The sequence below is a fragment of the Megachile rotundata genome, chromosome 6 (assembly GCF_050947335.1).
Source record: "Megachile rotundata isolate GNS110a chromosome 6, iyMegRotu1, whole genome shotgun sequence".
Taxonomy (NCBI): Eukaryota; Metazoa; Arthropoda; class Insecta; order Hymenoptera; family Megachilidae; genus Megachile; species Megachile rotundata.
Window position 1 is genome coordinate 16984116 of NC_134988.1, and position 27158 is coordinate 17011273.

At 46.5% G+C, this 27158-nt stretch overlaps 1 protein-coding gene across 22 annotated transcripts in view; it reads left to right on the forward strand.

The window, feature by feature from the left end:
• FoxP (forkhead box transcription factor P) overlaps positions 1 to 27158 on the forward strand; it is a 222937-nt gene that overhangs the window by 128157 nt on the left and 67622 nt on the right. For 21 of the 22 annotated variants that reach the window (XM_076532612.1, XM_076532618.1, XM_076532617.1 and 18 more), the window contains one exon: positions 14609 to 14743. In XM_076532612.1, the coding sequence (XP_076388727.1) occupies positions 14621 to 14743 (123 nt within the window). In that variant the 5' untranslated portion in view covers positions 14609 to 14620. Of the gene's footprint in view, positions 1 to 13502; positions 14099 to 14608; positions 14744 to 27158 lie in introns of those variants that run through there. The other variant, XM_076532616.1, reaches the window with a different exon arrangement.

Here is a 27158-nt window from a genome sequence, read left to right on the forward strand (position 1 = left end):
AGTTATATTATCCGTAATTTAACTTGGTACAGTCTGTTTAACCTGTGCTAGATACAACTTCTCCACCGGTAACCTACATCGTGATCAACTACAGATTAGCATCAAGGTTCTTGCAAAAGATGAAGAGTATAGATCTTGATCGCTTCGCAAGAATCGAGCACAGTATTTAGACCGTTTCCCATCGATTTAAAGTTGCATAAGGTCCGAACGATAGTTCAACAGCGGAATCACGATGATAATGCACGCGGATCGTTCTTGTTCGGTTGATGACTGACGAGTAGGCAGATTTTAATTGGCGATCCGCCAATCTCCACCTCGATACACAACCTAGTACAAATATCGACGATGTCGAGGTAGTAGCAGCGGTGAACGCAAATGCAATTTGCGTATCCTCGCCCCTTCTAGCAAGGGCATCGGCGAGGAGGGGTGGAAGGGATGATCGATATTTGGTAAATATTTGTGGCGAGTCGAAACAACAGAGCTCGAAAGGACCAGCTCACTCCGGGTATAGAACGCAGGATGTTTGTTTCGCGATCCAAATTCCATTCGGGGAAAATCGCGTGGGAGCGTTGGCGTCATCCGGAGCGTCATACACGCGAATGCTCGGAGCGGAATGTTGATCGCGACCGGTGGACGATGCATCGTTTGTCGTGGAAAAAACGTACGTCATCGTTGCTATTTCCGCCGCGTGCGTGACAGGTCGAGGCTGAACATTGATCGCGTTCCCCAGAGGTCCGTAACCTTCGATCTAAATTATTCTGATTGTACAAAGGTTAGGGACAAACGATGATATTTCGAGCATGACTCCCGTGTCCGAGACGATCGTCGAATTCAAGGGCTCGATTTCGAGTGAGCGTCGAACCTTGCACTCACGTTGCGAACCACGGCAACGATAACCGGTACCGCAAATTTGATGAAAGATATATTTAATCTGATTCGAATTGGAGATATCGGAGTTAGAGTACGACAGATAAAGAAAATTGCAGGAAGAAAAAGAGTAACGTAAAGTAATCGGTTATGTAATTGAACGATCGCGTGCAAAGCCGTAGGACAAGCGGAAAAGGAACATATGCCCGGATTGTTCATTCGCGTATCTGGCCCGCGAAGCATAAAAATAAATATCTATCGGGTATGTGTTTATTCGGTGTTGTCGGGTATCGCTGTATACATAGCAACTTTATCGTTTTCGCTGTAACATTCCAGGCAGCGGGTACAGGTTTTAATGGAAACGGCCAGGATTTCCCTGTTAATCGGAAAAATCCACGGTCGCGTGGAGAGACAAATGGAACACTTTAGCGTGCGGAACACGGAGAAATAAAAACAATATTTGTACTCGGAAGAACGCAACGAGGAAAGGATTTAGATTCCAAGGGGACGCGATTAAACGAACGGGACCAAATGATTGCGTCCAATCAGTCTTTCTTAAGGACTTTCGGTAGACAATCGGCGAGGAAGGGGTGGAAAATGTCTAGCGGAAAATACGAAACCGTGAAGAAGGAAAAGGCAAATCCTTGGAAAGTTCTCGCGGAAGCGGCACGATAAAGCCGTCAATTTTCACCCTCAATACCGTTTGTCTCTCGAAAGAAAGGAAAGCAAGCAGAACCGGCGTGAAAGGGAGGAGAGAGAGGAAGAAGAAGGAACGAGAATCGGACGGGGAGGACGAGAAAGGAAGAACCCATCGGAAAGCAGAAGACATTTATTACGACTTTAACTGGACTTTGTGTTTATTCAGCGACTGTTGCTCCCGCTTACCGTCGCCTCTTCTTCTTCTCCTGTTCTCGGTTGAAAGCGCCACAACACCAAAGACAGACACTTTGGTACACCGAACGTCGACAGGACGGTGCCTTCTGCCGCGAGAAATTCTTGGCACGTAGGGTGACCATTCCAACTGGCGTGGCGTTCTTCTGCCACCCCTGTCACACGACCGAGTCTCTTCTCACCCTCGAGTCGAGAGAATCTTTCACTTTATCCACCGTGGACACCGATCCGGCAAACTCCGCACGGTACTCCCACGACGAGCACGCGTTTCGTCCTCTTTCTGTCCTCTTCATCCCTCTGAATATCATTCCGCGAACGTCTACTCGCGTCCCTTTTCGGTCTCGTCAGGAGAACGACGTTTCCGCTCGACGGGACGTTTCGAATGTTTGCCACGTCTGATTCTCGCCTCGTCAGGCCGCGGCTCTTTGATTTATCGTGATCGAAAAGGCTGCTCTGAGGACCTTTTTTGCGTTCCGCGGTCGCCTCCAGCCGGTTACTCTGTAAAACGTGCTAGCGATTCTTTCACTGCGGTTACTGTTTCGGCTTTTAGGTTAGCTGACGTTAGTGTCATAATTTCAACGAACACCGTTACTATTTCACGACACGAAGAATCGCGTCAACGTCTACGCTAACGTAAACTAAACGAAAGCTAGTTCGTCCAATGGCCGCTGAGAAGAAACTAGAGATCCCGGTGGAGCAATCCGAGCAACGCGGTATTAGATTGCACGTGCACGAATCGCACGAGCAGCAGCTGACTCGTTGTTTTCGCGGGTATCGGGTATTTAACGCGTCATCGGTACGATCTGAAATGGCAGCTCCAGCTAGAGCGAAATCGACGACTCGATGGGTGGAAAATGATCTTGTAACGTGGACCAGCCCATCGGTGTAAACAGTCGGAAAAGCGAGCGAACGAGAAGCCACGAAATATTCGACTGCTCCGTCGTCGCCGCCTCGACGGAAGGAGAGGAAAAGTAAAGACAATCGCGCACAATTGGCACATGAAATTTAAAGAAGCAAGGGCGAGGCGACGCGGATGGAAGGGCCAGTCGCTCACTCAATATACCCACGCCGGTGTTCGAGCCCTTATTCTTTTCTCTTTCTTCCAGCTCGCTGGAAATTTACATTTCCTCCCTCCTGCTTGGAACTGTCTGTTTATCCCGCTTTCTTTTAAAGAGCCGCTGGTGGCTATCCCCTTCCCCCGTTTCTCGAACCCCTGAATTCTAACCTCTCACCCCCTGCTGGAATTCGTTCCGTTTCTCTTCTTTCTTTCGTCGTCGTCGTCGCTCTTCTCTATGAACCCGCACGGCACCTCATCTTCCGCTATACAGAGACAATCCTCCATTTACGGCGAGATTACGCTTCGTTGGCCGATAATCGAAAATATGCCATCGAATAACGCCCCGGAATTATTTGTAGCCTCTTCCCGCTTCGCTTTCCTGTCGCTGATGAGAGACAATCGGGCGCGAAAGAGGGTCGACCGTTCGCGCAGAAAAGATCTTTTTGTCCTTCCGTTCGAGAGGACCATCTTTCTGTTTAAAAAAATATTTAAAAAGTTTCGAGTATTCGCGCAAAGAAGTTAATAAATATTCCAACCGGTGACATTTCCTTTTTCCTCCGCCGAAGGGTGGCTCGCCGTTCGAGAGCTTCCAGCGCGAGGATGGCGGCACAGGTTGCTCGGCTAGTTTATTAAAACATTCAATTTCGTATATTACGCATTCGTTACGCTTATCTGTAGCAACGAGGAGGGTGCGCGTTTGGGTCGGAGAATGGGAGAATCGCGAAGCGGTCGAATCGGGACGTGTCGTTTCGAAAACGCCGCTCAATAAACGAAAGAGGGATCAGCATTCGCGGCGGGACGTAATCCGTGGATCAGATGCCGAAATCAGCGGGTAATTGACGCAATTTCTTCCCCTCCCTTCGCTCCGAGTCTCATCCTCCAAGGATTTCTTCGAGTGTAAGATCGAGAAGAAGAAACCAAACCGACGGAGTAAGAACGATGGAGATCGAGGACGCAGGAGACGAAGAAAAAAGAATAGGAAAAAGGCAAGGATAAACCCAGACCACAATCTCTTTTTCTCGAGTTTCAGTGGTGGGTTTAAGCGCAGACTCTAAAAGCCAGCCAAGTCTCGGTCGCGAAAGAAGCGAACCTTTAATAAAGAGCTTAAGCGAGCTAAATAGAAACATTTTTCCGTCGGCTTGACTCGCCTTGCTTCCGAGTCTTGGCTCCGTTGCAATGAAATGAGTCGCGGCTGCTCGTGCATAAGTAATCCGCAGATGAAGGTATTCCAACCCCTATTCCGTCACCCCCTCTGCCTCCAACTTCCTCCGGGAGGGCTACTGCGTCGACGTATATCGGTCTTCTCGATTCTTAAAAATCGACCCTGTACTTTCAGCTCCCTCCACCCTACGCACCTACTCGTCGCGTGGTTATTCTATGAGGATTGTCCAAACAGTTTTGGACTTCATATTTTTACCACTCGGCTTGCAATAGATATATTTGAAATTTTCAGATACGAAGCGTGTATAGATATACTTGATGTTGTTCAAGGGTTAAACAATGTACATCTTCTATGATCAAAAATTTTCTATCACGATTCATGCAATTGCACGAGTTAATTTTTGAAGCGATCATTGTAGAAATGTCATAAAGTATGAGGATTTTTCGCAGGGTATTTTTCTGGTACAACTTTTCATCCTGATATAAGCGTGCTTTGGTTAATAGTTCTCCGAGAAGAGGGTACAAGAAGAATCTTTAATCATTCGGGTAAATTTGTCTCGGCGAATTTTCTCTTGACGTTTCATGGAATAGAATCCATGTGTCGGTGGTCTTTTGAAGGCAACGTAGGTGGTTAGGAGGGTTTTCGGTCGTTTATGGCGGAAGCCACTCGATGGGGGAAGGATTCGGTAATTATTCGCCATAGGCTTGAAAAATTGCCACCTAATCCCGAAATCGATAGTCCCGGCAGAGAACGCGAGAGTGTAAGGATCCCTCCAACGCTTCGCGCACGTATCAGTTTTTTTTTCTCCTCTACCGGAAAAAAGGGGGTGAAAGACTGGCGTGGTTGGCTTCTTTTTTTCTTCTCCTTGGCGAGACCAACGACGTTGCCGCATTACGAAGGTAATGTATCGATATCGTAATAAGGGAATGATTGGATACGTCGACGACGCTGATATATTCATCGGCGACCCCCTAAAATTCACCCCTTCTTACGGGCTAGCAGTGCCGGCACTGTCTCGCGTTTGCGTGGACTATTATTCATATAACGTATGGGGCTTTGCGAAGTGTCTGGGTTATATCTTCGGGACGGTAAGACGCCATTTTTTCGATGAGACATTGCCGCAGTAACGAAAGGTGGAGATGCACGGTGGTTGTTGGCAGAGATATCGCTCGGAAAGTCGTCGACCGTTGCTCAAAATATCTTTACATATTTTACTCACGCTCTTTATTAAAGGATCAGCCTTCTATTTATCTTCGACAGCGATTAGATATCTCTTCTAAGTTAAAGGTACGGGGGCGACTAATTTATTTGACTGACTCTGATTGAAATCTCGCAGCAACTACACCGTAACACTTGCGCAATGAATTCTCACCGTCTTTCAAACGGATCCGATACATTATGAACGAAGTTCTCCGAGCGGTACCGCTGTCTAGAAACCTACAAATCCGAAATTCGTATCAACGAAACTCGTCTGACTCCCTTCGCTTTTCCCACGGATTCTTCCCTGACATCGCTGCACACTCACACGCGCTTCCTCAACCATTCAACCTGCACATTTTCCGTACAAGATGCTCGGATTAAACGCAGAGCGAACGATTCAGCCCCTTAATCGGCTCGTCTCGCGATCTCGCGAACGATGTATAATTTATAAAACGGCATTAAATTGTCTATATCGTAGCCGACTCCCGTTTCTATCTCGCGACGCTTGGTTGCTCGGGGGTGAGGTTGAAGGGTGTGCGTGCACGGGTATTTCTAGAGGGTGGTAGTCAGAAGAAGGACATATTAGCTCGACTTAAGGCGTGGCATAATGATCTTCGGGCGAAACCGTCTTATTCCAAGCTTGGCTGGCTCGTGCAGCCAAATTCTACGGGGGTGGTTTTGTTGGGTGGGAGGGTTGTGGGCACTCGGGTGAAAATAAGTGCGAGTTTCAGCCACCGCTGATTGCGAACCGTGACTCTTCGCGATGCTCCGACGCAGTATAAAGTAATGTCTCTTCAAAGAAGAAAGAGGGTGAGGTCTGAACGCGGGCGGTCGGGCCGGAGGTTGGAGGGTAAGCTTTAAAATCGGCATCAAACGCGAGGCCACCCTCGCCGCAAATTTTTATTCATTGACACTACACGGCTGAGCACCCTCCAACCATCGAGGCTAAAAAGACAGAGGCTCGAGTGCTTCGGTTTTTCTTCGGTCTCGTTGCGCGATATTGGGGTTCCTCCAGGATCTTACAGATATTATTCCAGTTATATACTGTTCTTATTTGGTTGCCATTAAACGGAGATCAGGGAAATGAATACTTATTGCTTTTATCGTCTGTTACCTGGCGTTAATGTACACCGTTGCTCAAAAGTCTACTATAATTTATACGGTAGCAATAGGCTATAAGTTCGATCGAAGGGATGATTGGAATATTATTCGTTTCTTAAATCCCGAGGATCCCTTTTTTACGTTGTATCATGGGATAGATAAATGTACATACGTGTATCGACAGCGGGCTCAATAGCTGGCAAATTGGGGCCAAGGGATGAAGTTGCGAGCCGAAGGAAACTCGGAAACTTCATAAATCACGGTAGGGACGTGCGAGAGCCGAAAGTGGCCACGCACGATCGCAAATGTGCGAACGCCCGCGTGCTTCCGGGGGAAATATACACAGATACGGACCCAGGGCGCTTATTTACTCTAAAAGGTAAAAGGGAAAAAGCGTGCGGCGGACTGTCCATCCATAGCTCGATGCTCGGTCTCGAAGCCTGACCGTTCTCACAGTAAATATATCGAAGTGAATTGCAACTTCGTCCCTAATCCGACCCAAAAACCCTGTGCTGAAGGCTTGATCCATGGAGCAGCACTAAATTTGCGCTGAATTTATAAGGTCCCGTGACGTCTTTGGTCGAAAACAACCATCTCTAGATAACTCGCTTCTGTAATAAGAATCAATTTGATCGCATTAAGCATAAGTCCTGCTATTGAAAATTTTATGCAAACAAAGATTCAACCATTCATCATCTTAACTGTTCTAAATAGATCAGCCGTGTGATAACGTTTCCACGGTGTTTCTTGGATGAAAATTCAGCACACCGTTGAAAGTTCATCGTGACCACGGTACCGGATAAACGTTCTCGGGGACAACTCTTTGCTAGCGCATTTTAACGAACGCGTAATTAATCCCATTGCGTTAAAATGATAATGACAGGGTTTTGTGCTTCGCAAATAGGGTGGAAAAGGAAACAATCGTAAGGTATACGTATATCTGTACATGCGTGTAAAGCCCAGTAAACCTCTTAAGCTTAACTGTAAAGCGTCCAAAGTTACCTTTTAGTGGGTGATTAGCAAAACCGAGCTAGCCTTTTCAGCGGCCAATTACAAGAGATTCCGAAATAATCCTATTATCTACATTAGCTCATTATTACATAACTGTATCACGTCGTACTTGTCCGCATAGTCCTCTGGCCGACCGTTCCTGCGATTTCTATAAATATCTATTTCTCAAAGCCGAACCGATACCGTCCGCTCGGAACAACCTTCCTCTGTTCCGATCGATCTTCCGTTATCGTCGCGTAACCGGCATCGTCTAAAAAAGGTTACTAAAGGGTATATCGTGTTATTCGACGAATTTCTCCGTTTCCTCGAATACAATTTCAACAACACCGTTTCTTGCAAACGGCCGCGCGAGAACGCGTCTTACGAGAAGGGTCCTCCTCGAAGTCGGAGGATTTGCCGGTCACCGAAAAGCTTATCCGAACCAACGGAGATTTTATTTAGATCCCGAGCTATAAATGCGAAACGTTTCGAGCCTGCTGGCTGGCCAATCAAGGCGGAGGGGTGAAATCGCGTCGAAGGGTGTTAGGGAGGACTGCTATCCGATGTCCACACCTCTGTTGTCAGCTAATGTCCGGCCATTGTAAGGGGTCGCTCGTAAGCGTACCGAATCTTCTTCGAAGGTGTTGGAATGTGGAGCGGAAGAAGAGGGTGGAAGAGGAAAAAAAGGGAAAAGAAAAGAGGAGGAAGATGGTCAAAGTCGACGCGTATTAGTGAGAGACTTTCACGGATTCGAGCAGCAACCAACCAACCCCCTAACCCGTGAAACGTTAGACTGGTCGACACCCTTGGTGGCTATCGGCTGACGGCAATCCGGCTAAATCTCTTCCACCATAAACGGCTAAACAAAGAGGTCCATTCTTCAGGACCAGCAACCCCCTGCCTGGCCAGTGCCGTCCATGCGACTCGACCGACCTGCCCACTATCCTTATCGGCCTCTGTCCACCACTTACGATCATCCATCTGGATCTCTTTCTTTCATCGGGCGGAAAGCTTCGACCTACGAGATAGTTCCTCCTCTCTGTCATTGTTCCGCTGGATTTTTTCGCGATACAGTAGGTGGGAATCGAATCCACCCTTGTCCGGTGACTGATGAAGCCGATTCCGATCGGAACACTCGCGTTACAGATTCGATGCAATTTAACGTTTCTAAGACGTACGTGTCACTTTCTTTATAATCACTCCAATATCTTTTGACTTGTCGTATTGCGATTTCGGTGACATTTGTGCGAAACAAACGAAAAGCATGATGGGTGACACGGATTACAACCCTCGAAGCTCGGGAAACGATCTCCGAAGAGACTACAGAAAGCGTATCAGCAGCGAAGTTTCCAGCAGCGACCAGCATCGCATTTTTCTTCGGTTGATTTATCACGGTGGCGATTAAGGAGACGTGGCGGAGAAAAGCGTTCGACCTTAGCGAACGTCGATCCGTGCTCTCGACGCGGTTCGATCGGCTAATGGTCTCCTGTAGACATTAACATTGACGAAGAAGTCGACCGCGTTTACGCGAGCGTAGCGTTAATTTACCTTTAAGCTACCAGTCTCGCCCATCCCTTTTTCCAGCCCTGCTCTCCTCTATTCGTGCCGATGGTTCTCTTGTTAGCATACTTATCATCCGGCCGTGGAATTAAGAACGAGCGAGGTGTCTAGGGGTGTGAAAGTACCGAGAAGCGTCGCGAGGGTAGAGAAAGACGTTAAGGGTGACTGTCGTACGGAACAGAGAGAGTACCAGGGCTGTTGATAATATCAGCTCGAGCAGAGTAGAACGGGTATTGGCTGGCGGACTATTGTCGGAATAATGTTGATTGGATTCAAGACCGAAGGCATTAATCTGCCTTCTTTTATTATGGACCCGAGAGGGGCGATCTTAACCTTCCATTCTCTCTCTATCCTCGCCGAATTGATACTTGCACGGACTAAGAGACTTCGCCTCTTTTTACCTCCACCTATAACTTTGTTTCTCGAATCAACAACGAGCTTGTTAAACCTTATTAAGGAGGCGCTCTGCGAAACGAACTTTCGAACCATCGATTCGTTTCTCATTTTGTGTCCTACAATATGAACCTTTATAAAATATTCCAATAATTTTATGACTCGTACGCGATTTTATGAATCGCAAGAGGCACGGAGCATCGTTTCTTTAACAAATACCATCAAAAACTGATATCCATAATTTCCGATGCGAAACGCTATCGTCCAAGGAAAACGTCGAAGAAAAAGAACGGAGGATACGCGACACGTTGGACCCGTTGAATTCGTAGCAGGGGAACAACGTTTCGGGAAACCTATAAAGATGTGTTTTACGAGGGCAGATAATGCGATGAAAGATGCGAACGGCGGCCAGCCATGCTTAAAGAGTGTGTGTAACCGGACCATCCTCTTCCCTCCTTCTTCTTTCACGGTCCCGTCTAACCCACGCGGTTTCGCGGCCTTTCAACGGAGGGTTAAAGAAGGGGAGAAACGGGCTTACTCCTCGGCCATAATATATCAATTTCGTATTCTAATGTCCAGGGCGGTTAATTCAAAAAGCGTCGACGCTGCGGAAACCTAAGCGGTCGTGGCTGTTCTCGCTTCCTGTAGGGTGACCGCCACCCTTCGTGTTCTCTTCGTGTTCTGTCTTCTCTATCTTTCTCGCCGGCGAAGAAATAAGGGTGGCTGGGAATAGTTCTGATTCCCGTTCGCAGCCCCGTTGTCACGTATGCGCCGCTGATAGGCGCGAGTTTCGCCATCAACGCCTCGCTCGTGTCGTAGATAATTGGGGGAACGGCTGTTTGCGGTCCCGCGGGATGCTCTCTCGTCCCGAAAATCGGAATGACGTACAATCTACCAAGGATTTCTAGTCGACGCGAAATTGCGCGCGAAAGGACTGGGTGGTCGATCGGCCAAGGGTTTGATTGTTTGTCGTTAATTGACCGTGAATGGGGTAGGTTCACCGCTGATCGAATTTCGCTAACAACAAAACGAAGGGTATTATTCCGGGTATCGACTCCGATCAACACAGACTTCTGTCTCAAAATTACTTTCATTTCCGGGACACTCGATGAACGAGTCGTGAAAATATTTAAACTCCATTCTAAAAGCTGTCGATGATCCGTCATTGTCGAGTCGCAATTTGTATTATCGCGTAATCGAGCGTGGTCATAGGTACGAGAGCTCTCGGCGAGTACTTTGAAAGTTCGAAAAAAAGCGATGAGTAATCTGTAGTAAAATTCGTCGGTAGAGTCGAGTGACATAAACTGCGTCGTGGATGGCCGCTTTATAGTCTCGTAATTTTCATCGTAACCGCGGCGGAACGATGCCGCCACGTTGTCCCTGCACGTTGGTCCTCTTGGACGACAGACGGAGAAAGAGATGCGGGATGGCGGTGCCACGGGAATGGGGGGACGAAAAAAAAAAAACAAAAGACGACAGAGACGGAGAGAGTCCTTGGAGTGGCGCGAACTATTAAAAAGCGCGCGTCCGCTCAAATTTTCGCCGGTAGTAAATTACCCGAAAAAAGAAATAACCGTTGGATTCGACCACTCTCCGCTACCGTCACCCTGCCGCTCGGTTTTCAACCCCCTCCCGCCGCTTTTCTCCTTCCCAGCCGTGCTTCCTTTTCCCCGCGGTCGAGCTTCAATCCCCTTGGACGTCCAAGTGTGCTCGCTTCGAGAGATCGTCGGTCTCTCTTTCCTAGGGTAAAAAACCCCTCTCGACGAGGAACGCCGCGGTCTCAGATAAAAAATTAGCCGGAGTTGCAAACGTTTCCACCTTAAATCATATATTTATCGCGACATTAATTCAACCCTTTTACGTACCCTTTTTTCCTGGTCTCCACTCTGCACCGAGACCGAAAACGCCTCCGTTCTCGCTGACCCCTTCCCATCGTGAGCCTCTCTTTTTCCGTGTACCTCCCTCCTCCTTCTTCTTGTTCGTCCTGCCTCTGACTCCTGCGACGAACGACGTCCCGTTAGTCCCGCCGCTAATTTCTCAGATTCGAGTATTTTTATGTACCGTCGCGCGAACCTGACGGGGGTAAATCCTCTCGTTTATTATTTAGAAGGGGAGTACGGAGCCACGCGCGTGCTCGTGTTCGTGCGAGGGCGTCCTCATAAAAAGGGTGATGGTCATAGCTCGACCGAGCACACACGCACACGCAACCACGAGAAGACGAGCGTTTACCTTGTCCTTCTCTCCTTTTTGATGGGGATATACGATCTCGTTATCTCTTCTTACTTCGACTGCCGGCGATTATCCTTCTTTACGGTCGGTTTGCTCGATCGTACCACCCGACCGTCCAACGATCGCGTTCCTATGGACCGTGTACAGGTTTCGCTCGAGCTGCGTTCTTAACCCTTGTTGCGTTTGCACCGGTGACCTGGACCTTGGTTTTAATTTTTAACCCCTTTCGCGTCGGTCGGATTATCCTGTATCTCGTTAATTGCTCAAAGGACACCGGTCGCGCTGTCATCGTGTCAGAATATGTCAACCTTGATTTTAATTTTATGATATTCGATCATCTCGCTACGGCGCTACTTGCTATCCTCGACCACCGTTATCGACCGAGTCAAAATTTCAACCTTCGACGACTACGATCACTTTCGCTATCGAAAGGATTAATCTCTGATTCTCGTGTATATTGGAATGCAAGAACGATCTCGACTCCTCTTTTTTTTGTGAGGCACAAGCAAAAGGGGGTTCTACGCTCTTGCAGCATGTAGTAACCAAACACCATCGGGTTCACGAGAACGCATTACTCACAATGAAATAGGAAACGAGACGTATGTACCTTAGAACCCCAGCGCAACGGTTGTTTACTTAATAAATACATATTTAGTATACGCCACGTATACAAGCCTGGCCGACCGGCTGCGCCTATTTTTGCCCCCAGTTTTGTTGTCATAGGACTGGGCGATGGGTCCGTGGCTCCCCTCATTGAACCACCGTTGGGTCACGAGGATACACCTAGCAGTCCTACAATGGAACGACCAAAGCCGTGGATTTGCCTCGGAATAGTTCCGATAGGACTAGTATCGTAAGCTTAATAAAGTCGCTCGTGGAATATCTCGTCATCCCCTTTCGGATACCGTGCTACGAGGCTCTCTTGGAAGGGGTAGTTGCATAAATTAAACATGACTTTTGATACTTCGAGGTTTCTGGAGATGACACGCGCAGCATAAAACAGCGACTAATTCATGATGTGCCAGAAAAATAAAAAATGCCATTTTTAAAAGCGTCGACCCGCGGGGCGTTCCATCGTCGTGTGTTCGAAACACGAGTGAAAGGAATATATTTAAGGACATGCCGTTTCGAAGAATATTTCGTCCCCCATTTCCGGTTCGCCTATACAAACTTGAGCCGGTGGTTCAGGTTGCGTCAGACAACACGTGTACACACGTATTTACGGAACGGCAGTGTGTGCGAGTACCTCCTCGCGTTCATGTGTATCCAGTCAACGAAAGAACGGAATATTCATAGTTTATTAGTAAGTCCGTGGAATCGAATCGTTCGAGTGTACCTAAGAAAGTCACAGTCACGTCGCGGCCTCTCGAAAAAACGTATTTATTCTTCGTATCCGAATGTCCTCGACATCTTTCCCAAGCTCGTGCTCCAAAAAGTTAAACGTGATATCGTTCGATCATCGTTAGATCGAACTATTTCCGGGTGGAAAGATCGAAGGGACGAATGCGCGATACCGTCGAGAAGATTATCTTCGCAGAGTCCGATGAAAAGAAACGTGGAAGAACAGACTCTCTCGGGCGGTCGTAACGGAGCCGAGCGTCAGAGAGTTAGGCGTCGCGTACAGCCGCTTGCCAAACAGCCGTGCGACGATGTGTAATGTTCGAGCACAGACGAGCATATGGGAAGACAAGAAGAGAAGGCGAAGCAAGACAGGCCGGGCCAGGCCAGGCCAAGCCAAGCCACGGTACAACGTGGCTCGTACATATGATGTACTGGTTTGCCTGGCGGCGGTGGGGTCAGCGACGTGACGAAGGGTGGGTGTTACAGCGGAGCGAGAGGGGCAAAGTGTTGTGGCACGGGGTTAGGGAGGCGAGACGAACGATAAATGGGGAGGGGAAGATGCCGACAGAGAAGGTAGGGCACGGAACGTAGAGTAGAAGACGCGGCGTTAGGGGAGAGGGAAGAGAGCTGAAAGCAGGCCTGTTGGTTGGTTTCAACTATATTTGTTTATATTTACACAATAAGCAACAGCCTCGCCGGTTGGGCTGGTTGGTATGCCTGCGCCGGTTTTAGTGTTTAGTCCTCGCTACTCGGTCGCCGCGTGAACGTTGATTTTCGTCTTCTTTACCGGCGTCGTGGTCGTTTCCTCTTCCTCCTCCTTCTCCTCTTCCAACTTATCGTCCTACTCTTATTCACCAGCCTCGTCGCGCTCGCTCCGTTCAAAGGTGTTTCTCTTTCTTTTTTTCTACCTTAACGTTTCGGAGCCACCTTTGCGTCCACGTGCGTTCCACCGCTCCGTGTTTTCACCCTGCAAACGCACCGCCCGCGAGCGGGCGAAGGTTGAACGAACCGAGTGACGCGAACCGATCCGCGTAACCCCCGATGGACCGTTTAACCCGCGCGAACGTTGTGCAACGTATCGAGAATCTGCGTACTTCCGGTTTGGTGATTGCTCTTTCGTGAAGTGCGATATCTCGCTAGTGGCTAGCCTTTTTTTTCTCGTGGCTCCAAGTGTATTGCTCGGTGTGTGAGAAAAGATTTGGTCCGTTTCGAGAGGACGTTTCCTGTGCGCGCTCGTGAACACGCTTCCATGAATTCCAAGCTGACTGACGGCAGCCCGAGATCGGGGACCAAGGAGTTCGCGTGAAGTAAGTGATCGACGATGTCGAAGGAGCGATCGATAAAGTGTTCGTTGTCGCGAAAGGAGAATCTCGATTATTTTGGCCGGTTGATCGGTCGTCGCTATGAAATGCAAGCGTAGAATATATTATTAGCCGGACATTGTTGCCTTTGCCTCGTGTGTATGGAATCACATGCGTCAGACGTGATCTAAAATTGTTCCTCGGGCCGAGGGTAATATATCGGATAACAAAGCACATTTTGAGACCTTCATAGAAGCCCCCCAGATCCTTTTCCTTCCTCGGAGCCTCTGTCGGGAAGCTAAACTTTCGTGCCTGACCGTTGAAAAACATTCGACCGGATAGGAGAAACGAAGCACGAAAAATTTCGTCGACTAACGCAACTCCGAGACACGAACGTACACGTATGTTGTACGATACATATGCATGTGTGCGCGTGTACGATACGTGTACGAGTTCACGGTGAAGTTCACTGCACCAGAAGCCTTCGATTTGACGTAACGATGATCGTGATTTCAGGACGATGGCATAATGGATCATGACACAGACGGAGACGGCGCGATCAACTTGTCAACGTCACAGCGACCCTCCGCCGCCACTACCCCGAATGGTGACACCCCCTCGTACGGCCAAGATCAACAAGACAACGACCAGGTAAGGAATTAATCTCTGAAAATTCGCTCGCGATAAGATAACCATGTTTCGCCTTTCTCCATTGCGCGCCGCGTCTTTTCTCGAAATTAACATAACCTCTAAAACGTGATGGTGCGAGCTTTCAAATAAATTTTGGTATTAAATTTTATACCAGTTACATAATTTTTATTGAACATATGAAAATCTATTATTTAATTATCCAAGTACCGAGGAAGGCATACGTGTCGGGTTAATAATCCTAAAATTTGAACAACTTTTGTTCCCGTTTCTCTTTGGATATTTTTACCCATTTCATGTGACTTCATCGCTCAGCGGATTCGATATCTCGAAACTTTTCGATTCTCCCCAACAAACGGCTACAATCGATGAAAATATTATTACAATAAACACACGTGTTGTTGAAATTCGGATCATTCTCATAAACTTCGATCGTAACGCGCATAAGATGACAGCAACGAGAAACTTACCTCTATACTTCCCGGAGCTCGAGAACGTTAGAAACGCGACGTGTCGTGAACTATTTCCCTTCGTCAAACTTAGTTTACTCGCCGTCGTTCTCTTTTTTTCTACGAATTTATATGGAACGCACAGATAGGTTTATTAATAACCGACGACATCACTCCATAAATAGCACTAATTTTAGAAGCAAACATCTGCTTACCCGCGATAAAACGGACGATGCGCGCTAAGATTTATCCGAGTAGACTCATTCGTTCCTGGGAATAAAGGAATCTTTCAACGATAAGAACTACATACTGCTTAGATCAGCGTCATTCCACCGTTCTTTTTCCCGTGAAACTCCTGCGGAAATGGAAAAGTGGAATTGAACGATCGTGATCGTTCTATATCGCGATACACGCCGGGAGAAAACGAGTAAACCGATAACAATCCTCGCCAGAGGGTTTTCGATCTTCGAAAGTTTTCCCGCGATATGTACGGGGTGACGTTTAAATCTCCATCGCAATTACTTTTATCATAAAGAATCATTTTTTGATAATTAGATCTCGTATTGAAAGTTTGAAATTATATATAGAAATAGGGAGAATAGTTGTGGTTTTTTGAAGACACCTGGTGACACTCTTAATAGGTACAGCACGATAATTTATGTATTGGAAATATTTTGGTTTAGATTACGACAATGAAGCTACCGTCACTTGTTCAGAATGTGTCGGTTTGTTCGTTTTATCATGGGACACCCTGTATGAGGCAGTCATAGCGCGATACTTCCAAGACGTTTGACACCCGGGCCACCATAAAATCGAGCCCCCTGATTTCAAATTCAATTCAAAATCCCGCGTTCGCGGCTGAACGCAATATAGCACTCGGTCGGGTAGCGACGAACGCCACGGAGGGAAACAAATGTTTTATGGCCCTTAAAGCGGCCTTTTCGACGGTTTCCTTTTCGAAAGGGGGAACGATATGGTCGCACGCTCGGCCAGGTATAAAGCCAAACCACCTTCGGAATGCGTGTATGCGTGACACGTGCGTACATACCGACCGCTCCGAAATACGTGTGTTTCTTTCTCGATACGTTAGATGCAACTGTTTCTGTGTATGTCGCGTGTAGATTCTTTCTGAAACAGCGAATCGAATGCGAAGAGTGGTGGTTTTCCGTGAATCGCTGAATATCTTGATTACATCTTTGACAACCGCGTCAGCCACGAAGTTCGAGCGTGATAAATCATCACTTTTTCTCGGTACTTTAGTCTACCTTCCCGAAAATGTAGTCATTCACAAACTTTTTAAAAAATAATCGTTGCATACCGATTTCTTATCGCTTCTCTGTTTCGCTCGGTTGGTGTCGGAGATTCTTCGATAAGGCTTCTTTCATCGATAACAGCCCCCTTTTCAGTCGCAATAAATTATATTAATAATCGTGACTGACACATCGAATCACGAAAGATATTTTTATTCGAACGTCGCGTTTACGTACTGGTTCGTTCGCTTGTATGTAGATAGTGGCGGTGAATATCAAGTTCACGTGACGCACCAGGTAAATACGTGTGTACCAACACGAGCGTGTGAATTACACGTGCGACACGTACATCTGCTCGCCTGTTGGTTACGTGTAAACAGAGATTTGCTTATCGTCAGGCTGACACGTATACATAAGTGTGCGTCGAGGAGATATTTTTGGGATTATTTTAACGACACACTGGTCTAGTTTCTTTCCGGTTCTTTTTCGCTTTTTTGTTTAATCCGTTCGATAGTTAACCTGCTTATAAAATCAGCGTAAAGCCGCGACGTAAATATAGATGTAACTCGATGTACAGGCAAAGAGAGATCGACGTGGCTCGTTAGAATATCGATTACCATTCTGGGTGACACTCGAGTGCACCTATGATGGTGCAACAACTGTGTGTGTGAGTGAGGTTCTTTGGCAGCATGCGAGATTCGAGGAGGAGATTCGAAGATCGAGTTTTGAGAAACTATCAAGTTCTGCTGACCACTCGCCAGCTCGACCACGACTTCCTGTCCTCCTTCATTGTCCCATAGGAAGGGACCAGTCTTGCTAGCCTCTCTAACTTCCACGACGATGTTCGAACTTGCTAATGCCTTCGATTGTTTTCTCGAGTTAATTATTTTCAATTACCCCTTGGAACTCCGTTCCTATCTCATGACCGTTTTATTGCCGAATCGCTTACTTGCTAACCGAATTCAAAATTGCATTTACAGCGTTTAATCCTTGTTCAGAAAATTGGATCGATTTACTTCGCATCAAACATGTAACGGAACTTTGGAGTATCGTGTATTTCGATTCACTCAACGCGTATAAATGATTCCGCACGGTCCCTCATGGTCGTTCTGAAATTAATGCGGTCATGCTCGCACGAAGATTGACGCGAAACTTGGAGACAAGAGCATAGCCGCGTAAGTTTGAATTCTAGAACGGAGTTCCAGAGGACCAGGCACTCGGAAGTTTCTGCGGTTACGTGTCGATCGAAGTCTCGCAGCGTTGGCTGACACTGTTTATAATTTAAGAGGTTCCGCAAAGTCGAGGGTTGCTCGCGAGGGTTCGAATGACGTAAGTGGAAACGTTAGATTCGCGTAAGACGACAACTTCGCTTTCTACAATCGGAAACAAAAAAGTACAAACAGTTTTATGTGCTCATCTCTTAATCCTTTGCTAGAATAATCAGGGCAACTCCATATGCGAAGAGAGTAGAAGAAAATTCTCCATTGATAAGATCGGTAACTGTGTCGTACTTTTTGACCGTGAACAATCGTGAAAAGAAAGCAAACGAATCAAAGAAAAGAATAAAATATTCATTAATAATACAATCGTCGCTTTGGCAGACCAGAGTCGAGGTTACGACGCATTTGGTCTGACCCGCGAAAAATAAAATGTCCCGACCTGTATCCATTTTGATTGAACGCTGTGGCTAAACTCGGTGCAGGCGAATACGACAATTGCGTTTTAATATTAGCCCGATAGTCGATATTCAAAGCGGCAGGGAGACAGGAAATAGAATTCGATAAACGATAAATCTGCGTAGAGCCGTGTCCTCGTATCGTGTTCGATTCGATATCTTATTAAGTCCTTAGCTACCAAAAACACTTATTTATGGAAGCTTATATAATCAAACGATACCGTTGGCAAATTTTATAACAAAAGAGGGTTGTGTATATAGAAGATACAAATTAAAATTAGTTAATAATCAGCAATTTTATGAAGTGTCGATATACTTTCTACATCTGTAGCTTTCCTTGGCGAGTGTGCCGCGTTAAAGGGTTGAAACGTTACAATCCCCCTTTTCGTCCCCAAAGTTGAACCGGAGAGTTGGCAATCGCGGGGTGCGCGACGTCGGCATTCCCTGATTAAACAAACTTTCGCCGCTGTCGATATTTCATTGGAATCACGAGGTCGTTTATCCTGGCTGCCGGTTAATATCCAAACGTCTCCGCGACGAGCAAGAATCCAAAGGATCTGGCTGGATAAGACCGCGGGTATCGACGAGGTCGTCTCTGGTGGCGCGTCCCTTGAAATGCAAAAAGGGGTTGCGTGTAAGCGAAGAGAAAAGAGAGGAAAAAAGAAGGGGACGAAGAAAAGAGGGAAAGAAAGTCCCGATGAAAGACAAGCGAATTCTCACCTCCTCTATTCCCCTCTGTTGGATCGCAAATTGCGGATAGGCTGTCCTTTCCAATCAAGCCTGGCTTGCCGCCCTCTGCTGCCCAATTCTTCTTCTCCATCCCTTCGTTCCGTTATACTTTTCCACCCGCCTTGGCGTTAACACCCCCTCGATCCCCTTTCTTGGTCCACGAGTTCGGCTCGAGTGCCTATAACCGAGCTGCAGCCTGATCCGCATCCTGTCTCCCTCTTTTCCGCGCTTCCTCCCGACCAGAATCCCGCCGTAACTTTTACGTAACACGCTTCGCTATGAATATCGATGCCCAGGAGTTAAGGAGAATTCGCTTTTCTGTAATTGAAAGAATTTTTGTCGTGCTGAGCCAGCTGGCCTGCGCATAAAAGGCTTCTTTCTCTTCCACGACCCCCTCTACCGTGTTCCGTCAGGTTCCCGCGTTTGCTCTGTCCTTCTGCTAGATTTTTCTTTTTTCTCCTTTTTCGGGTAAAAAAGCGAGGATTTTAATAAATTACTGCAAACCGTCCGCTGACTGGCGACTTCTTCCGCGTGACGGTCGCCTCGCGAAAGATGAAACACGATTCTCGGCAACGAGAGGATACCCTTATTTCATTTCTCGCTTACCTTTCCGCGGAGGATCCTGCAATTTTCCGCCAGATGGAAGATTCTTGACCTCGTCTCGTTTTTATTTCGTTTAACCTACCGCATTGATTCGATTGCCCCATCCTTTGCCGAGCGTTAATGAACTTTTATGTTCTATTTCGCGAGCTTGTTCCCGTTTTGGTATCTCTCTATTCGAGCAGGACTATAAATTGTTGGTAATCGGGAGACGAAGGAACAGGTTGCCGTATTTATTTTGGAACGGTTCCAGTGTTTCGCCGATGTCTGTCAATTTGTCAAATTAAATCAGCGAACAGGAAGGGGTGGAAAGTCGGGAAATTCAAGTTCGCCACAACATCGTGACGTCTCCCGTAGTCTCTTCCAAGTCTCGGTTTTATCTACATTATTAACCGGTTGAAACCTCACGGCTGTGTACTTAAATCCAATCTAGAAATCCCACCCTTCTAGTCTCCCACCTTGCTACCCTCGAGGGGCGAAGGTCGACGGAGACTGGCAAGGGCGATTACCCTCCATTATTCACACGCTCGATTCGTGCCGCTGAGTGATACCTGAGAAAATCTAGTCGAACATCCTCCCAAATTTCAACGATCTTTAACCTTGTCCCTTGTGTCGATTTTTCCACAAACATCCCTCTACCACGATGTTTTCTATGAATCCAAATTTTTCTTAAATAACGATAGCACCTACAGCTGTCAGTCAAGAAGAATGTAGAGTTAAGTATGAACTGGACGTTCCTACTTTCGTCGTATGCTTTAATAATAAACTAGAGGGTACTACGAAATATTCATCCGGGGTTTAAAGATGCAGGAGCGTTGATGGAAATCAACGGTTTGCCATTAAAATTGATACGACACCGATAGATCAAGATTATTATTTAGAATTTCAATTTGGTCTTCCGTTCGTTGTCCTTATTTTTTTAATAAATTTGAACGCGTAATTTTAACACATGCACCGGTTTGTCTGGATCTCGATTAACCTGCCGATGGTTAAAAAGAAGGCGAGAAATTAAGTAGGAAGTCGGTGGAAATGGCGTGAACGCGAATCCCAGAGTTTTTACGATCGGCTTCGCGTCGGTTGACAAAACTATACGAAGCTTTGCCGGCCACCTGAAATAACTCGCGAGAGAATCGCGGCCAAACATTTCGTGTCGCTCCGTGTAAACACCATCGGATACCGCTAAATCTTGCCGTTCGTCCCTCTTTCGCCCCGAAATCTCAAACAGCCGGCGGATTCTACGCGAAGTACACCTGAAACAACTGTCTTTTCGCGTCGAACGATCTCTAAACATCGAGCCTTGTCTACGCTCGCTCCCTGATCCGCGATCGTCCAACGCGTAACAATCGTGTTGCGTTATTTTACGGAGAGGAGCAGTTGAAAAAGAAAAATACGGAGGTTTGCAGATAGATAATGGTAAGGCTGTTAATCTAATCGTTATATTTAAACGCGTCTTTGCTTGGTCGATGAAACACGCTCGAATTAAACGCGCATCGTAGCGTATTGCGGTTGAATATATTCACATCTGTTCGCTTTTATCTTGACGACCACACGCGCGAGTCTTGGTTACCTTATCACCGTTATCACCGGTACTTTGCCAGTGGCGTGGCAGTCTCTTTTCAGTCTCAATTTCGCGAAATTATTCGGAGCGTTTCGTGAAGTATTCGCGTAAAATTATAAATTATTTTCGAATCGACAACAGCTGCGGATGACTATTCGACGAGCAACTATCGGTGTTTATTTCGGGCAGCGCACTCTCTTGGAATTCTTTATAAAATGAAACAAACGCGACTCGTAGAGGGACGAACTAACGGTTCTCCATTTCTTTTTGGCGATCGAAAAACAAACGAACGGAGGAAATTGTTAATATTCGAAGTATCAGATCCAACGTCGAAACGTTCAGCGATAAATTGAAAGCAAAATAAGGGCGATGCAACGCGAGGGGCGTATTTAACGAATTAGAAAACGAGAGGGTTGGAAGCCTCCCATGAAAAAATGTGCATACGGTGGGAAGAGTTTGCGGATCGTCGTGGAATCCAGTTGAAGAGAAATGAGAGGGAACAGGGATGAAGAAGAAAGAGTGGTTTCCCGCGAGAGATAGAAATAATGTGAAAACGAGAGAGAAAGAGAAAGAGAGAGAGAGAGGACACATCGTGGCAAGAGCGTAAAGGGGCGGGGATGAAGCGTTGGCTAGAATAAACACATAGATGTTTTCTTTGTTCCTCTAAACTAAACAACCAACGAGGAATCTAAACAGAGGCCAGAACCCAAATTCAATTTGGTCGCCGCCTCCATCTCTACCTTCGCCTGTTCTACGGACGAAAGGTATCCTTCCACCCTGTCTCTCACCCCTTCATGCGTTACACCCCCTGGCAACCTCTCTCACCATTGTACACTTAACGCCGCCAGGATGGTACCTAATATTTACCACGGCTCTCTTCTACAGGGTGACCGATCCCACACATGACCAGCCTTTAAACAATACGTCGCCACCGTTTAATACCCTGAGTAACCAAGTATCGAACCAATGCGTTTTATCGTGCTTCGAGGGTGTTTTTCTTGCAAATGAAGGCGGAGAAAAGCCGGCGTTAATTAATCGCGCTTCTTCGACGTTCGATCCGCCGACTATTAACGCTTTATTTTTCATCTACGCACCGAGGGGTGATCAGTTGTTTACAAAAAACTTAAAAAGTGTGTTCCATGCTTTCGAGAGTTATTAGATCTCTGTAAATGAGTTGGCGTTTAAACGTTCCGACGAAAATGAGTATTCAAAGTGTCAACATCGGTGCGCAAATATCCAGGTAAAGAGTTAAAAAGAGGCTTCTTGCTTTACTGCACCCTACAATTTCCACTATACAAAAACAGCGTATGTATTTGATAAAAGCAGCCTGCGATGGACGCGCAGTACGTACGTAAGCACGAGGCCCTCTCTGACCAGACAAGAAAATATAACAGCGAAGCAAAAGTCTATTAGGATTTTCATTTCCTAAATAAATAAAACTCGTTGAATCGTTTAATACGCCGGAGAGGAGTTCGCACGTGCACACGTTAATCCCCGGCTTCTCACCGGCGAATACCGAACGGGTTATTTTTCGCGCGTGCACAACTCCTCACCCTTGTGCGTGCGTGTCTCTGCCGAGAACGAAACGGACAGACGATCTGGACGTTAAAGCCGCGAGTTTGTTGAAAAAAATGCATCGTCCCTCTTTTGTGTACCCACCAAGAAGCATCGAATCGCTGCGGAATGAAACCCATCGCTTGTTTGTCGAATAGATTTGCGTGTCCCGATGCAACAGGATCGTTCGAACCGCTGTTTCGCATATCGATACCTCTGTTTGCACTTTTATTCGTTAAATCTCGATTGTCTTCGTTTTGCTGATCGCCGTGTCAAAAAAGACGAATGACAATCCCGTGTACACTCTATCCTATTTGGTCACCTGTATGTTATTGTAGACACATCAAATGTATTTCGAACGATGCTTTTCGATATATCTTCGATTAATAAAAACTAGTACAAGGAAGAAATTAAATCAATTTTTTAGCGAAACAAAAATGTATACATATTTAAATTAACTGCGAGTGTTCAAATACTTACGGGTGATGGTGCAGTTTCGATAATTCGATCAATATCGTTAACCGATTCGAAATGAAGGCAGACTCGAACAAGCAACTGGACAGAATTGAAGGATTGCGCGTTGCATCGCATTTACATGAAATTTCTCTGTCGTGTAAACGGTTTGAAGCGTAGCAGGATCGGTTGAAGGACAGGTGGAATCGAGAGAGAAGGAGAGTTGAGAAAAAATGGGTGGTGAAATTAAAAAGAATCTCTCCGACTGCTGTGCTTGGCTGTAGAGTAACATGTAGGTCCTTCTCATCCCTTGGCCGGAACAAATGCGTACATCCCTCCATCCTCCCTTGTAATAATCCCTTCCGGTTAATCTGCTCCAATGTAGCCTGCAGCGGGAGTCGGTATCCGATGAACAGAGCGTGTGCACGCTCTTCTATCAAGCTGCACGTCGACGAAAGCACCGGTTTCCTACGTTGCTCCGGTACACACTTCATCGTTTCGGGGTGCACGTCCGACAGACCCCCTTGTTCTTTTCGCAAAAACGAAGAAATAAATACACCTGTACGGTGCATGGTCAAAAAAAGAGATACATTCAACGTTTCGAGTTGGAATGGAAGGTTTGACGGGTGTTCGGCGCGGACAAGGGTTGGGAGCCCTTGATATTCTTGAGCGAGAACCAGAGAGTCGACGGTGTAAATTATAACTTAGTTTGCGTTACGTGACTTGATACATTAGAGCCAATGTGCAGATATTTTTCTTACGGATATAACTTCCTGATCGCACCCTCTTTTAACTTGCTGCTAATAAACCGCTCGAATTTATTTATTCTCGAGGATTATTTAATCGTTTGACAATAAGGTAGGGATTGAAAAGCTTATCAATAGGCATAATTAGCTACGTTTTTCTCTGAGAGGAACTTGAGAGTATTGCTGATCGATCGAATCCTTCATGGATTAGTCTTCTCTTTCGTTTTAGAACCCTCAACCCTTTTAGATCGCGTAATATAATTGCCGACAAACAGGGCGCGTGTTCCTCGAAAATAGCGATCTACCGTTGAAATCGTACGAAAAAAGTGGAGGAGAGGGCAAGGAGCGGGAGAGGGCGTGGAACTCGGTAAAAGGAAGAACAAGCAGCCCTTCGTAGGTTCACCTATCCGAGGGCAAATATAGAAGACCCGTGCAAACGGTTACGCTCGAAATTATAACGAGAGATTTCGCCCTCAGTCGGTTTTTTCCAAGCCCGATGTCTCTCCCCCACTGTCAAAAAAAGAATGTACGCTATATCTATAAACAAACGGACATACCTGTGCACTCGGTTTTCGGGGTAACACGATCCCTCTGCCGCTTGGTCGGTCCCAGGGCAAAGAATGTTAAGTAGTCCGCCCTCTTTCTCCGCCTACCACCTTCACAAACGGGTACAGCGAACCTTTGCCGATCCTTCGTTCCTGATATTTTCAGCTATCCGTGTAAATGTACTTAGCGTGGGCGCCTCCGCTCTCTCTCTCTCTCTCTTTCCCTCGCTAGCTCGCCCGCCCTAGCTTTATTACGTGAATTTGGAAGCGCTGTAAGCGACTGCACCCGGCTAAAATAGGAACAGGGGGTGTAGAGGGTGAGCCGAGGGCAGAAGAGCAAGTAGATGTACGTTTCGCGAGAGGTACGGGTTTCGCACGGGGACTGGCGGTGGTCGAGGGGTGGAAAACGGGTGGCCGGGTAGCCACTGTACCATGCCAAGCTCTGAGAGGCCACCTCTTCATCCCCTGGATATGCATTTTCCATCCCCTACCATTCCTCACGAGCTGCTACCCCGCTTCTATGATATCCTCTGCCGGTTTCTCTTATTGCTCACGTTTATCCACACGCGTGTCCGTAGTCTCCGTGTGTGTACGTGTGTCTGTTCCTGCACGTGTGTACGCGTTGCTGGCGAATTTGCAGCTTCTCGACGCGTCGTTGAACGTGTGTAAGTCGTATACGCCGTGTGCGAACAGGTTCTCGTGTGAGTTTACACTTTAAACGTTTCTCTGTGTATGTATGTGGACGCTAACTACGGTCACGTGGCCGTACTGTTAATTCGGTTTACGAGCGACTATCAAGGATATAAGAGAAACGAACGACCGTGGAGCTGCGCCATTTTAGAGGCGACACTCGTTCGTACACGCGACGTATTCTTTCTTCTTTCTTTTTTTGATTACAGAGAAAAAAAGTTGGGGCCATTTTTTCTCTCTACGCGCTTATTATAAATATTTCTGTCTTGCTTCTCGCGAATTCTTGTTTCAACGTGTCCCCTTCTTTTTCAGGACATTTGTCATTTTTAAACCTAGATTAATATTCAACTCTTGTAGATAATATTTTTTAGAATTTAACGAGGAAGTACTCGGATGATAAAGTTTTGTTACAGTTGCAATTCTTTTTTTAAATCCAGGGCCATGGTTTCAGATTCCGTGAAACACAATTAAGTAAACGGCATGCTTATCTACCGCAATAAAGTGGCTACGATAATTTGTACTTATCGTGTTGCAGGAACGCGTGACAAGACGTTTACGTTACATCCTTTAACTGTTTCTCTTCGTTTTCCTCATTACCACGGGTAATTACCGCGAGAAACAAGATTCGCTTCTGATTAAACATACCGCTGAATTCCTTCGTGGTCGTACGCGAGGAACGCAACGAGATATCACACCTTTCGAACGTATGAAAGAACAGCACGTTCGATATCTGAGAACTTTGAATACAGTAGCTTGTTCTTGGAACTGTTTTCATATTCCAGATTGAGACACGCCTACACATCGTCTGTCTCTTCCTGTTTTTTTCTTTCTTTCAAGGCTGTTTGCAATTTCTCGTTCGTCAATTGCAAACTCTATATCTAAATATTTTCTCAATTGTTTACTTATACGTCAGGCTGGCTTTGACGCGAAGAGGGACATAACATGAAAATTATAATTATGGAGTGCCATTTTCAGTGTGGCTCTCTTAGTGGACCTGCTTGACTTCTATGACAGTAAATCTCGCAAAGAAATATTGGTACAAGCGTCCATTTTAGTGGAGTGGTCAACTGATCTATATCGCAGTCGATCTCTTGTACATTTACATTTTCAATAGACTGCACTACCATTAGTCTCGAAATCGTGTTCCGTTGCAGCAGGACGAATAAAAGTGCGAAAACGCGACACGTTGGTGCTGGTTGTTCGCATACTCTTTCTTCTCGTTACATGTTAACACGTGTTGTTTATCATACGTCACGTATCGCCGAGGCCAGTGTACATAAAGCAAAACGTCGCTTCGCGGGCCGCTGCAAACGTGGCGGGTAAGAGGAAAGGTGTTACCTTGTTGCCTCTGTGTATACGTGTTCGTGTTGGCGTGTACGATGGTGTGCGTGGTCGATTCTCGTAATGCGTCGAGCCACTTTGCCGTGCTACGTCCACGTCGCAGCGACACGTCGTAAATCTGCAACGTAGCTCGGTGTACGGTTTAAATTATTTTTGCTGGCCTACCGGACGATGAAACCTGCCGTTACATCGTACCCGTTGATCGCAATTTGTGGTTGTTTCGTTAAAATAATCCTCTTTCGCCGAATCGACGAATGGTCGGTTGAACTCTCTTTAGCTCGAGTCGAGGGATTTTTGTTTTCTAAGCTAAAAATCTTGGCGTTACCCCGGGTCTGTTTAACTACAGGGTCGTATCTCCCAGCAATCGGACCTTAAATTCGTTTTACTTCCGGCCGAACGAGCCCGGTGAAAAGGTTTCAACGATTTATCATCCGTGAATCGTGCCGCGGTCAGACGCTTCTTCCGCAGAGCGAAACTTTCGCAGCCACGGCTCATCTTGTCTCGCTCCTTCTCTTCTTCCTTCCCCCACCCTCGACCCTTTCCGGCCTTAAATATCCAACATTTCATTTCATTCTTTACCCGGATCTGTCGCTCGCTCGGAATTCACGCTTGAAAGTCCGTGCAAAGCCGTACCGCCACCTATAAAGATTTTTCAGCGGTTCTTCGGAACCGACACGAACAAGAAAGTAGTGGAACATGTAACTCTGATGATCTACAGCTTCCAGAAATAAGATCTACAATGATTTGTTCTTAGGATTAACCCCCACCATCGTTAATTTTTCTAAACAAAAGAAACCTCTTTCCAATTAGAATTATTATCGTATCAGT